Below are 13,941 nucleotides of genomic sequence, written 5' to 3'. Positions count from 1 at the left end.
GTAGATGCAGTGGCACCGCCCCATGCCCCCCCCTAGTAGATGCAGTGGCACCGCCCCATGCCCCCCCCTAGTAGATGCAGTGGCACCGCCCCATGCCCCCCCCTAGTAGATGCAGCGGCACCGCCCCATGCCCCCCCCTAGTAGATGCAGCGGCACCGCGCCATACCCCCCCCCTAGTGGATGCAGCGGCACCGCGCCATCCCTCCCCCTAGTGGATGCAGCGGCACCGCGCCATGCCCCCCCCTAGTGGATGCAGTGGCACCGCGCCATGCCCCCCCCTAGTGGATGCAGTGGCACCGCGCCATGCCCCCCCCTAGTGGATGCAGTGGCACCGCGCCATGCCCCCCCCTAGTGGATGCAGTGGCACCGCGCCATGCCCCCCCCTAGTGGATGCAGTGGCACCGCGCCATGCCCCCCCCTAGTGGATGCAGTGGCACCGCGCCATGCCCCCCCCTAGTGGATGCAGTGGCACCGCGCCATGCCCCCCCCTAGTGGATGCAGTGGCACCGCGCCATGCCCCCCCCCTAGTGGATGCAGTGGCACCGCGCCATGCCCCCCCCCTAGTGGATGCAGTGGCACCGCGCCATGCCCCCCCCCTAGTGGATGCAGTGGCACCGCGCCATGCCCCCCCCCCTAGTGGATGCAGTGGCACCGCGCCATGCCCCCCCCTAGTGGATGCAGTGGCACCGCGCCATGCCCCCCCCCTAGTGGATGCAGTGGCACCGCGCCATGCCCCCCCCTAGTAGATGCAGTGGCACCGCTCCATGCCCCCCCCTAGTAGATGCAGTGGCACCGCTCCATGCCCCCCCCTAGTAGATGCAGTGGCACCGCTCCATGCCCCCCCCCTAGTAGATGCAGTGGCACCGCTCCATGCCCCCCCCCCTAGTGGATGCAGTGGCACCGCTCCATGCCCCCCCCCCTAGTGGATGCAGTGGCACCGCTCCATGCCCCCCCCTAGTGGATGCAGTGGCACCGCGCCATGCCCCCCCCCCTAGTGGATGCAGTGGCACCGCGCCATGCCCCCCCCCTAGTGGATGCAGTGGCACCGCGCCATGCCCCCCCCCTAGTGGATGCAGTGGCACCGCGCCATGCCCCCCCCCTAGTGGATGCAGTGGCACCGCGCCATGCCCCCCCCTAGTGGATGCAGTGGCACCGCGCCATGCCCCCCCCCTAGTGGATGCAGTGGCACCGCGCCATGCCCCCCCCCTAGTGGATGCAGTGGCACCGCGCCATGCCCCCCCCCTAGTGGATGCAGTGGCACCGCGCCATACCCCCCCCCCCTAGTGGATGCAGTGGCACCGCGCCATGCCCCCCCCCCCCTAGTGGATGCAGTGGCACCGCCCCATGCCCCCCCCTAGTGGATGCAGTGGCACTGCCCCATGCCCCCCCCCCTAGTAGATGCAGTGGCACGGCCCCATGCCCCCCCGTAGTGGATGCAGCGGCACCGCGCCATACCCCCCCAGTGGATGCAGTGGCACAGACAGGTGTATATATAGACTTTTCTCCCCATGCCACCTCCACACCAAGTGGGGTGGGGATACCCCGGGCCAGGTCAATCGCTTTTTAACCTGTGCAAGATAAAGTACAATTATATGACTGTTTTCAGCCTCTTAGTATGATGGGGAAATATCATGACTGGCCCATGAATAACCCATTCATCATAAATCCCTTCCATAGACTAGTACCATAGACTGTACCAGTGCCAGGACATGTAAGGATAGCTGACTGGAAATTTGTACGGATCTACGAGTGGACTGCTAGTACCCCCATGGATCACAAGAATGGGTCCCATTCTCACTAGTTATTTGAGCAGCATTCTGCCGCTCCATTCTGAACATTGGGAGTGTTGGACATGGCCTAGTGCATCCCTAGACTATCTCCGGCAGTCCCATTTACTGTCTATAGGCGTAGAGCCGAACACTGTGCAATGCGAATTCTCACACTTCCACAGAATTTGCCGCTCTATTAGTTAGTGATAATGGTATCCCCAGCTATCATTATTGGTGGGAGTCCCAGCAGTTGTCCCCACTGCAGTACAACCACGACGATGTGCCGATTGCAGGACCACACTTCTATGCTGCGCCTGCACATGCTATTAGAGGAATGGCTTGGCCATATGTGGATATTGTATGCAACCAGGTGGCACCACAAAAAGCACCCCTGAGGTTTTGACATTAGTAAAGCAGGACAACCATGAATTCTGCAGAAAGGATCCATAGGAATAGTTTACTTTGCATTCAATAAGAGGACAGATGTGAGACTGACTGTAGAATCCAACCACACAGGGTTTCTTTGTATTGGCCATGAGAGACGTGTAGGTCAGCATATTAGCTGTAGACACAAAATGTTAGGTGACAACCAGTAAGGGACCATTGCAGGGAAATATGAAATGTACTTGTCTTTGTTTCCAAAGCATCTCCTGTTCTGCGTCTTAACCAGACTGGAATAGCCTGGCCTCTTGTGACCAGTATTTTTCAGTGGGTCTAGAAGAAATTTCTAAATACATGTATTCATTTACTTACATTTATTAATTTATTTATCCTTATTGCATTTATGAACAGAAATAAAGCATATTTTAAAATAATTAGAGTTCATCTGAACAATTTATCTTGGGTTGTTCCAGTGGTGCATATAAAATGGGGTTCTAGTCCAAGGTTCCATAGCACATTTGTAATACAATATAGCACTATGAAATCTCCTCTAATACACAGCTACCGGTAACCCAATAACTAATTTCGATTTTTTTTTTTCCAGTCAAGCCCCTTTTATTATAGTATTTTTCTAAATATATATGATTTGATTTTGCATTACCAGATGAATAGCAATGATTGCTGAAATGGCCTGATAGGTTGGCTAGTAGCTATATGTTGTGTTGTAAACACAAGTCCAGCAACCAGAGCTTCATTCTCTAATCCTGTGATGTCTATTATATAACCAACTATATGCTCATGTTGGACTTGGTGACAGATAAATAATAGCGCTGACTTGTTCACACATGCTGGTGTGTCAATACAACTGTGTAGAGCCCCAACTTTAATTAGAAGAATTTTCCTGTATCCTCTGGCTACTATCAGAACTAAAACGCTTTATTAACAACTGCCCCAAAATATCTGCCCATTTATTTTCACAATCTTTTTATACATTACCAATACATTCACCTTTAGTTCCTATACCTTCACTGAACAGATGTTTTGTCAAGTACAATCCACCTTTGTTATAATTATTTTTTCAGGAAATTGTAAGCTGCTGCAAAGAAAAAAGCTGTTTGGTTGTGCAGGGAAATTAAAAGTTAGTTGAAGCTGTATTCTCACTTTGGCATTCACATTTCATTTAATTCATCTGCCTTGTTCATGCATTTCTTTAATTCGATATTATGTCCAAAATGCATCTCTGTGAAGGTAATGTTCAGTAAATGTAGTCTTATGATCCCATAGAAACGAGATTCTTGTCCTTGGATACGACCACTACAGTTGGAGGGATTGCTTTGCGAGCTGTCCGACAATTACATTGTACCCCGCCGCAGTATTTGATACCGTTACCGGAGGTTTCCGGTAATGCTATTACTCTAACACTGCGGCGTTTGATCAAGCACTAGACTAAGCAGCTCCTAGTGCCGATAAATTGGGTGACCGGTCCTCTTTAAGTTGAATTTGTATGCAACTCGGAACTGTATATTTTACTATTGTAGCCCCAGCCAAATATATTTTGGTCACTGTGACAATTGGATTTTAAAAATAATGGATTGTCATAAGAATCAGGATGAACGATAAGGCGTAATTGCAAACACATTTGATAAATGTTAAAGCTGTTTATTGTAGCCCAAGGCAGAAGTAAATTTAATTAACATCCAGAGGTCTTTTTGTAACTAGGGGTTGTATGTAAATCGGGTGTTCTTAAGAAGGGGACCGTCTGTATTGATTTATTTGGACTTGTGACTAAAGCCTTCTTTAACTTTTTATGTTATGCCATAAATGCACGATAGTTACTGATGTACAAGTACAGTACTTGAATGTCAATTCTGTGACCTACATTTATGGCATGATATTTAAAAGGCTTGGCTACTTTACTTCATGGAGGGGGCAGGATATTGGGTAATTTAAGAATAAACATCTATTAATAGTTCTGCTCTCCTTTTTTGATACGTAAAGTGAAGCCCCTGTATTTTACCTCATCAGCCAGACATTCCTGTCCATGAAAAGGCTGCAGAATGAGCCTTCATCTGCGGACATTTTATGGACAGATATGTCACTTCACTTTACATATCAACAAAGTGGAGCAGAATTAGTAATAGATGTGTGTTGGTAAATTACCTAATACCCTACACACACACACTTACACACACACACTTACACACACACACTTACACACACACACTTACACACACACACACACACTTACACACACACACACACACCTCTTTAAGTAGTTTATTTTTTTATATTAAGATGTGTGGCTTGGTTGCATATTTACAGAGTTTCCCCGAAAATAAGACCCAGTGCAATAAGAACTCCGCTGATAATAAAATCTAGCTGCAAACATTGCTACATCTCCCCCCACACCATACATTACTGTTGGTAGATCTTGTGGATACTGCAAGAGGTTGTGACATAGGTGAAGAATTCATGGGCTGTAATCCCTGTCTGTCCCATGAAGGGGTCATTGAAGGAAAGTTCTATTGCTGAACATAAGAGATTGGGGCCGAAGAGAAGCCACTAGAAATTCAGAGTTATAAGAATGTTGGAGAAGTTGTTGACAAGATGGTCTTTATATAAGTAATGTTCCCAGGATCGTTATATGTGCCATAGATTGTTGTACATAAAAATGGTCACGAGACTTTACACTATACTTGCAGTATATTAATACACATTAAACAATAAATGTGAATTTATTAAAAAAAATAAGACTCAGCACCTCTTTATGCACAAAAATTAATATAATACACTGTCTTGTTTTCAGGGGAAACCTGGTACACTTAGTACAATATGGTATTGTTACTTGCTGCTACGCTTCCAGACATATTCTCTTTAGAGCACAATGTTGGTGGTTCTTGTAAAACATAGGTAGTATACTGGACCTTGATAAGAATAATAAGTAACTCTTCATCAAACTTTGCATAAATCAATAGTAAAAGCAAATACAAGAAACTTTGTAAAGTTCTTTTATTTCTGCTTGTTGTGAAAACTGGCATTCACTCTCAGACCTGTTTTGCCATGTCTGAGGTAAGGGCATAGGAAAGGAGTGAACAAGAGCTGAGTGTTAGATTCTGGAACAAAGTCCATATCTTACCCCAATTGTTTTATTTATCAGTGCTGGGCAGCACTTTTTATAATGTCTGAATTGCTTATAATAATTTTGAGTTTTATATAGGGTGATAGAAATAGGAGCTCTTTCTGCACACAAACCACCATTGGGTAAAAAAATTGGACACCGACAGTACTCAAAAGACCTCTTTAACTAATAGAAAAACAAAACATTGGGATTTCCATTATGTTACTGGAGAAAAAGGTCTTGTCTGTGATTTTTTTTTTTTTTTTTTTTAAATGGAATTTACAGTGGAGATCCCTAAATGCATTTCCAGGCAGCATAAGTGGGGAAAACTGCAGAAAAAGTAGAAAATAGGCTTCATGCACACTAACATATGCCCGGCGGGCACACTTCGGCGCTGGGGAGAGGAGAAGGGGGTGAGTACTGCTCGCCCCCGACCCTCTACATGGAAAATAGTAGCCGGACGGCTGTCGATATGGCCGAAGATAGAGCAGGCTCTGTCTTTTTGCGGCTACAGCTCAGAATGGTGAGCTTTTGTGCCATTGCCGTCTATGGGGGACATAGACTGCAGCCGTACATACATCCCCCCGACAGTCGTGTGGACGAGCCCTTACTGTTACTCCTCAAGTGCACACTATACACCAGTGATGGCGAACCTTTTAGAGACCGAGTGCCCAAACTACAACATAGACAACAAAGACCCGCTTATTTATCACAAAGTGCCAACACAGAAATGTAATTTGTGATTTATACTCCCTTCTCTGTCACAGTTTTCATTGATACCGGCACCTGAGGACACCAATAAAGCAGAAAATAGTCCCAGGTAGAGCTGTCACTATAAAATAGCTCTGTGCACAGCAAGTCCTGGGCTGTCTGGGACTGCAGGAAGATACCTGGAGTCATCTCTGGTGATGGCCTGAGTGCCCACAGAAAGGGCTCCGAGTGCCACCTCTGGCACCAGTGCCATAGGTTAGCCATCACTGCTATACACTATACCTCATGTCTAAATGTGTTTGTGAGCAGTTGCAGGGATATTTGCTTATTACCATCACTGTGCTTTTCCTTCCAGCTCACAATTTTTGTTTTCCTGCTTGTAATGAACAAGTGGCTGGTGGGGCTCACCATGTTCTTCTAGTCTAAGTACCATTATTCATCATTAAATGAAGAGGCATCTTCATTTCAGGTCCAAATATTTCCCTATTATACATAGTATATTACAGCTACAAATCCTGTTCTGACCATCATTCTATTGACCCCCTTTTTTTGCAGTACCATAGATCCCTTGGGTGAATTTCCATCTGGTAAACATGTTATGTAGCATATAACGGTTTATTACATCATATCATTGCTTCCTATGGTCTAAACTAATCTACGGTATTTTGCCTCTCTAATTCAGGGCAAAGATGAGCCACTATATCTTAACGTGTAGCAGTGTTTAATAGTGTTGCATACTTAAACAACGGCAAATGTAAGGAGAAATGTTAAAATTCACATGTGTTCCAGATCCATTAGTTTGAGTTCCTTCACATTGGAACCAGTAAGTGGCAGTTAGAGTCCAATATAGTCCATTTTGAGTTACTGGAATAAGTTGCATACATTGGTGTAGTAGCATTGATCCTTGCAAGAGCAGATCTATCACCAGCTGTTGGAAGGTGAATGACTCTCAAAGCGGCCTCCTGTAAGCCCCTGTATTAACCATTCGATTAGAAAGCACACCATAGGCCATTACCAATTGTTCAGGGTATCAGTAGCATCACTGAGTTATATGGTATGGGATATACTGTAGGTGACTGTGGTAATCTACAATTGATTTGACATCCAGAATCAGAAAAATGCAATCTTTGGTGAATTTTGGGGGGGGGGGAGGGGGGACGCTCTTATCTCATATTGGGAAAGATCCTTGACTGCCCCCCAGCCCCCAATACACTTGGAGAAAAGAAGTGACAATTCCTGAATATTAACCTTTTTTCTACAGTCCTGCTGCTACTAACACACAGATCTACAGGACACCTTACACTTTTGCAGTTTAAGGTGAAAACAGCTGGAAGATTCCTTTTAACACAATATATTCTACGTATACCATTTGTGGAAAAACAAATGTAACTTTGGTGTCAGACCTCTATTTTGATCTGAAATGTATACATTTTATTACTTCACCTGACGGTTTTGTTGTACTTTTCATTGTTTATCTTAGGGTATAGCAGAGGTTTTCAGATGTTTCATCTGCATGGAAAAGCTGAGAGATGCCCGCCTCTGCCCACACTGCTCTAAGCTCTGCTGCTTCAGCTGTATAAGGGTAAGTGTGTTCTAAAATATTTATCTAGATAATAGTCAAACTGCAGACTTTTGTCATGCTCCTCTTTAATTGCCAAAAGTCTGTTACTATAGGTTTCAGGTGTGTGAATTAGACTTTTCATTTAGTTCTGAATAAATGGGTGGCTCTGGTCTTGAGAGTTTTATGTATAAGGAGGTGCATAGACATGTAAGCTTGGGGCTTTGTGTAGAAAGAAGTTGGTGAACTTATGCTACTGTAATTGTTTTGGGTACATTGGTACACATCTCCTCAGTGTCCCTCATCAGATATGACCAAACTATGGTCAAAAGACCACAACTGGTCCTTTCAATGTAGGTGAAGTTTCCAGGTATTACAACCAGTTGGTAAGGAGCAGAAATCTCTCTGACCTCTTTGCCTTCTCTAACTGGAGGCAATGTTTATCTGTCTTGCCAGTGTTGCTTCTAACAGTTCTTTTTATTTTTAGCCCTCTTCAGGTCTTTATATTGCTTAGTCTTACCACAGGAGGGCTGCCTCCATTCATGGTGCACATGGGCTTTTATAATCCATATTCTTGGATGGAGCTGTAATATATTTCTCCTGATTGGTTGGTTGTAAAATCTTTTAATACTGATTGGCTGCTATGACCTCATGTATTATGTGACTCTCTTTTAGGGCATCTACCACCAGCATCAAGGATTACAAACCAGGTCTACTGACGTACTGGTGTGTGTCTCATCTGGCAGGATCTACAGTCCTTTCAAGGAAGTCTATCATGGGGAATCTACTCTTGGAAAGATTTCTCTATTTTAGATCCCCCATCCCTGCAGCGGCTACATCCCATTTTTCACAAATTCTTGGATGCAACTGCTGCAGAAATAAAGTTTACTCCTTAAATATGCAACTTTGTTTCAAAGGCTTCTGGGGCTGTGGAGTAGCCTCGGACACCTCCAGGGGCATCCAGTATGGCCTTTGTTGTGGTGATGGAAGTCACACATCATTACCATGGTAACAGAGCAAGGAAATCTGTTAGATAATCACTAGGAGCACAGCATAAGAGGTAGGAGGAGTTATTGAGAACTAAAGGATCATGGGACTTGTAGATTCTATTGGCGGCCATCTTTATGATAACTCTGCATACTTTAGAGAGGCCATAAATTTTGTGAATCATAAAATCAAACTATTTAAAGAGGACCTGTCACCCTGGAAAACACACCCACCAAATGTGCCCCCCATAATCCTCCCCCTAGCCCCTTTCTCCCTAGCCATTTTTTTTTAAATTTATGTCCAGTAAATTCATTTAAACCAATCCGACCTCTTGCCAAATAAGAGGTCCGATCATATATCTGGCGCGCTGGCAGTCGGCGTTATTCATTAGGGGGCATGCCGACACACCCCCAGCGGTCACATTGTAGGAGAAGCCGGCAGCATCGATCACATTGCTGCTGGCTCTCCGCGCCGCTGTAAATAAGCCGACACGGCATGCTGGGGGTGTGTCGGCGCGTCCCCTAATGAATAACACCGACTGCCAGCGCGCCAGATACACGATCCGACCTCTTATTTAATAAGAGGTCGGATCGGTTTAAATAAATTTACTGGACATAAATTTAAAAAAAAAAAGGTTTGGGAGAAAGGGGCTGGGGGGAGGATTATGGGGGGCACATTTGGTGGGTGGGTTTTCCAGGGTGACGGGTCCATTTTCTGACGAATGACATTGAGTTTTGTTACATTCTTTTATTTATAGCATTATGGGTTTTTGTATCAAACGTTCATATTCCCGGAATGCCCCTTTGAGGATTGAGGGAAACCTACCATGAGGAATCTACTATCGGAAGGAATCTGTAATGAGAATAAACCTAGAACCCAACTTGTTAAAAAAACCTTTATTTTATTAATATGTAAATCAAGTGCAGAGTTTACGTGGAGTACCTTAGATCCCATTGCCTGCCCAGGCTAGTACACACCACAGTAGCCTCTACAGTTAATTTACAAATTACTAACATAAAGTTTTTAACAAATTGGGTTAGGTTCCAGGATTATTAAATTACAGATTAGGCTATAGACAGGCAGGAGGAATCTACCATAAATTCTACTTCTGATAGTAGACTCCTCATGGTAGTTTTCTCTAAACGTTATTTCTGCAGGATATCTATCTGAATCTTTCCAAAAGTAGATTCCCTGCGGTGGATTTCCTTTAAGCTACTTATGCCCTGGTTAGTATGACAAAAAAGGCTCCATTAACAGCGATTGAGCCCATAGCCCATGAGGCTCATTTGAATGAAAAAGCCACCTTATTTATTATTATTATTATTTTTTTTTTTTTGTAAAAACCAGAGCCAAGAAGCTAAAAAAAGAATAGGCCTTACCAGAGGGGGCACACACCAGAATGTTATTGTGCTTTGTTTACAATCCTTGATCCTGGTGGTATATTTCCTGATTGAGCAAGGTACTTGGTCTCACTTTGCCCTGCACTTTGGCTACTGTGACTTTAACAATCTAAAACAATAACTAACAAATAATCTATGACTACATAGTTTTTATACTTTTTTTTTTCTGTAGATCTAGAGCAGTGGTGGCGAACCTATGGCACGGGTGCCAGAGGTGGCACTTGGAGCCTTTTCTGTGGGCACCCAGACTTTCACCCCAACACAGAGTTTGCCAGATAGGACTCGAGGCTTTCTCCTGTGATCCAATACAGCCCAGGATGTGCCATGCTCAGCGCTATTTGGCTGTCAGGACTACAGGAGGAGCAAGAAAGTCTGGATAGAGATGGATAGTCATTGGAGCTCCTGCTCTGGGTCCCCTGATTCTTCCTTTTCTGGGGACCCTTGAGGGAAGCTACAATCCAAATTTCTCCATCATCTTTCTATTGTATTGGTGAACTCAGGATGCCAATACTATTAAAACCTGTGATACAGCAAGGATCAATAAGTTACTATTTAAATTATCATGATGGCACTTTGCAATATATAAATGGGTTTTGGTTGTAGCTTGGGCACTTTGTCTCCAAAAGGTTCGCCATCACTGATCTAGAGTAACTGTGAATTCTAAAAAACTGTCTGTATAGTTGTCTGTGGCAACCAGTCAGGTTTATTGCATCCACGTCTTGAAAAACTAAACAATAAAACAACTTTCTGCAGTCTTACTGGTTGCTGGACAAAGCTGTTGAAACAAACCTTTTCTTATACAAGACAATTATGTGAATAGAAAATACATGTTTTGGTGTACAGTCGGCCTCTTTGTTTTTATTAAACTCCCTAAAAATTGGTGAATATTTTTGAATCGGGTATCCGTTTGCATTCGAAAAAGGTACAATATTTGTGACAATGGTGGCTGTTCCATGTGACAATATCCAATTACATCCTTCATAATACTTAGCAGATGGTGTTTGACAGTCAGATGTAAACAGATCTTACGAATGCATTATTTAATGTTACTCGTGCTGGCTTTTAAAGGTATATGAATGGGTTTTGTACATATATCTTCAGGTAAGAGAAGTGGCTTCTTTTTGACTGTCTGTTTAGTAAATGCCTACATTCCCCATAAAAGAAAAAATTTCTTTTAAGCCAGGCAAAGTGACTGATAATCTTATATTTGTTATCCATGGCCTCCTTCCTTCTAAAACAAATTTTAAAATTCTGTTTGAATGACTCCTAGGGATGTTACCAGAGCCCTTTTGTGCTGCAGATTCATAGGCTGTTACAGTGTGCAAGGACCACTTTCCATTGCGTCCCCCATGACGGCCCCACTTGGAGGATGACCCCTTGACCTCTGTAGGGACAGGAAGCAGAGAAGTTAAATACCCCACCCCCGGCATCCATACTCCAGTGTCTTCCTGTCCCTACACAGGGCAGGTTGTAGAGAAGATCTCTCCTCTGATCCTTCCATCCAAGAGGGACAGTGAGAGGGGAGCATGTGTGGCGCGGGGATCCTCCTCTTACCCCTCCGGTCCAGGACAGCGATCGGTGCATACGACCCTTCCCTTGTCGGCATGTTGGGGCCGGTAGTTCCGGCTCTGTCCGCGACCCCGTGAGGTTAACGACACCCGGACTTCAACAAAATGGCGGCGGCGTGCCTGACACGGCCGCCAGTGACAACTTCCGGTGGCGCACCGGAAGTGAGGTAATCTGTCGCACGGTCCGGAAACAGGCGCGTGGAGCGGTAAGATTTAAAGCTGGCGGGGACGCACAATGATCTGAGGTCTAATGCTCCTGTATCCCGGCGCACCATATCCTCCACTGCGGTCTATTAAGGTATTTTCATTGTAAACTCGGCCTGAGACATTTAATATGCAATGACTCAGTATTATATATGGGCTGTATATTTTTCAGGCACCACTCTATTGGGCCAAAATTTTGCCTTACCTCACGATCTTGTGTGTCCAAGGCAAGTATGAACAGCAGTCCATTATATATATATGACGTTTATTTGAAATATGCTAATATATATATGTGTACACATAGGTGCCGTTTTTTACCATTGGCAACGTGGAATCCTGTACTATGGATGCTGTGTCTATAGATCCCCCGCCTATAGCTCCTGTGAGTGGTTTCGGGGTATCTAAGTGTTACTGTGGGTCATATCCTAACATACACAAATTTATTTATGCCTAAGATTTAGTATTACTATTCTTAGATAGTGACACTGTTCTCCTTCTCTGTTGGTAGGAACCGAAAGAGAAGGAGAAGCATAGAGAATCTAAGGATCCACCTCCCAAAGATGCGGGGAAAAGAAAAATTACCTCCCGTCGATGCAACATGTGCTTTTACAAATTGTCTATCGATTATAAAAAAGCAGTTTGCAAGGACTGTATTGATAGCCTCTTGAAAGAGGAAAAGTCATCCTTTATGGACGAAATGAGGACCTTTATAAAAGGGGAGGTTCAGTGTTCGTTAGCTTCATCTCTAGCTAACCTAATACCTCAGGAACCTGTACAAAAAAGACAGAGAGTTGAATACCAATCAGAGTCCGATATAGAATCACTAGAGGGTTCGGTCAAGGACTCCTTAGATTTAGATTCAATTCCATCTACATCAGCAGTAAAAATGGAATCTAAATACCTGTTTATGTCCGAGGATTTAGATCCTCTACTGAAAGCCATGAGGGACACCCTAAAGATTGAAGAGGTTGAAGAACCAACGTCTATTCAAGATGAGCTTTTTGGGATCCTTAAGGCTAAAAAGAGACGCGTCTTTCCGATCAATAAAACCCTGAAGGATCTAATCCTTGAGGAATGGAGAGAACCAGAAAATAGAATTTCTATATCAAGAGAGTTTAAGAGTCGTCTATCCTTTGGGGAAGAAGAATCAAAGATCTGGAATTCCTTTCCTAAGGTAGATGTCCAGGTCACAAAAATTGCGAAAAAGACCGATCTTCCCTTTGAAGACTCTATTCAGCTCAAAGATCCCATGGACCGCAAAGCAGACAGCCTGCTGAAAAAGACATGGGAATCGTCTATGTGGAATCTTAAATCGAACATCGCCACTACGTCAGTCTCTCGTACCCTTTTTTACTGGCTATCTGAGCTAGAAAATCACATCAAGGATGGAACACCGAGAGAAATTCTCTTAGAAACAATTCCTGTACTTAAATCAGCAGCAGCCTTTGTTGCGGACGCCTCAGCGGAAGGTGTAAGGTTTAGCGCCAAAGAAGGAGCACTTTCCAATTCAGCAAGGAGAACACTGTGGCTAAGACAGTGGACAGGAGACTTCAGGTCAAAATCTAAACTGTGTGGCCTTCCATTCCAAGGGGAATACCTATTTGGACAGGAGTTGGATACCATTCTTGAAAAGGCAGCCGATAGGAAGAAGGGCTTTCCGGAGGCAAAAACAACCCAGAAGAAGCAGCCCTTTCGGGACCAAAAAGAAAAGAGATTTCCCTATAGAGGGAAAGGAAAGCAAGGGAAATGGAGCTACCCAAAGGGGGGTAGAGGAAGGGGGTTCCTCCTTAGTTCCAGCAACACCACCCCATCATTTAGGAAATGACGCCAGAGTGGGGGGAAGACTCCTGAAATTTCACCAACATTGGATAAAAATTACACAGAATCCATGGATTTTATCGATGTTGGAAGATGGATACAGGCTGGAGATTACATCTCTTCCTCCCCAAAGATTCTTCCTCACCAGACAACCGTCTCCAGAGCTTGCTCTTCAGTTATGGTCGGAAATTCGGAAGTTATTGAATCTGGATGTCATCATTCCGGTTCCAGAATCAGAAATATGGGAAGGTCACTATTCCCCATTATTCCTAATAAAAAAACCCAACGGGACATTCAGGATGATATGCAACCTGAAAGACCTGAATCAGTACATTCTATACAGGAAATTCAAGATGGAGTCTGTAAACTCGGCGATCACCCAGATTCCCCCAGAGGCCTTCATGTGCACAATCGACTTGCAGGATGC

At 44.4% G+C, this 13,941-nt stretch overlaps 1 protein-coding gene across 2 annotated transcripts in view; it reads left to right on the top strand.

Moving 5' to 3' along the window:
* TRIM37 (tripartite motif containing 37) overlaps positions 1–13,941 on the top strand; it is a 78,962-nt gene that overhangs the window by 1,037 nt on the left and 63,984 nt on the right. For both annotated transcript variants that reach the window (XM_072136286.1, XM_072136285.1), the window contains exon 2: positions 7,460–7,561. In XM_072136286.1, coding sequence (XP_071992387.1) covers positions 7,460–7,561 — 102 coding nt within the window. The remainder of the gene's footprint in view (positions 1–7,459; positions 7,562–13,941) is intronic.

Source organism: Engystomops pustulosus, chromosome 2 (assembly GCF_040894005.1).
Source record: "Engystomops pustulosus chromosome 2, aEngPut4.maternal, whole genome shotgun sequence".
In the NCBI taxonomy this organism is placed as follows: domain Eukaryota; kingdom Metazoa; phylum Chordata; class Amphibia; order Anura; family Leptodactylidae; genus Engystomops; species Engystomops pustulosus.
The sequence above is the reverse complement of the archived record's forward strand: the minus strand, read 5'-3'. Positions and strand labels throughout refer to the sequence as shown.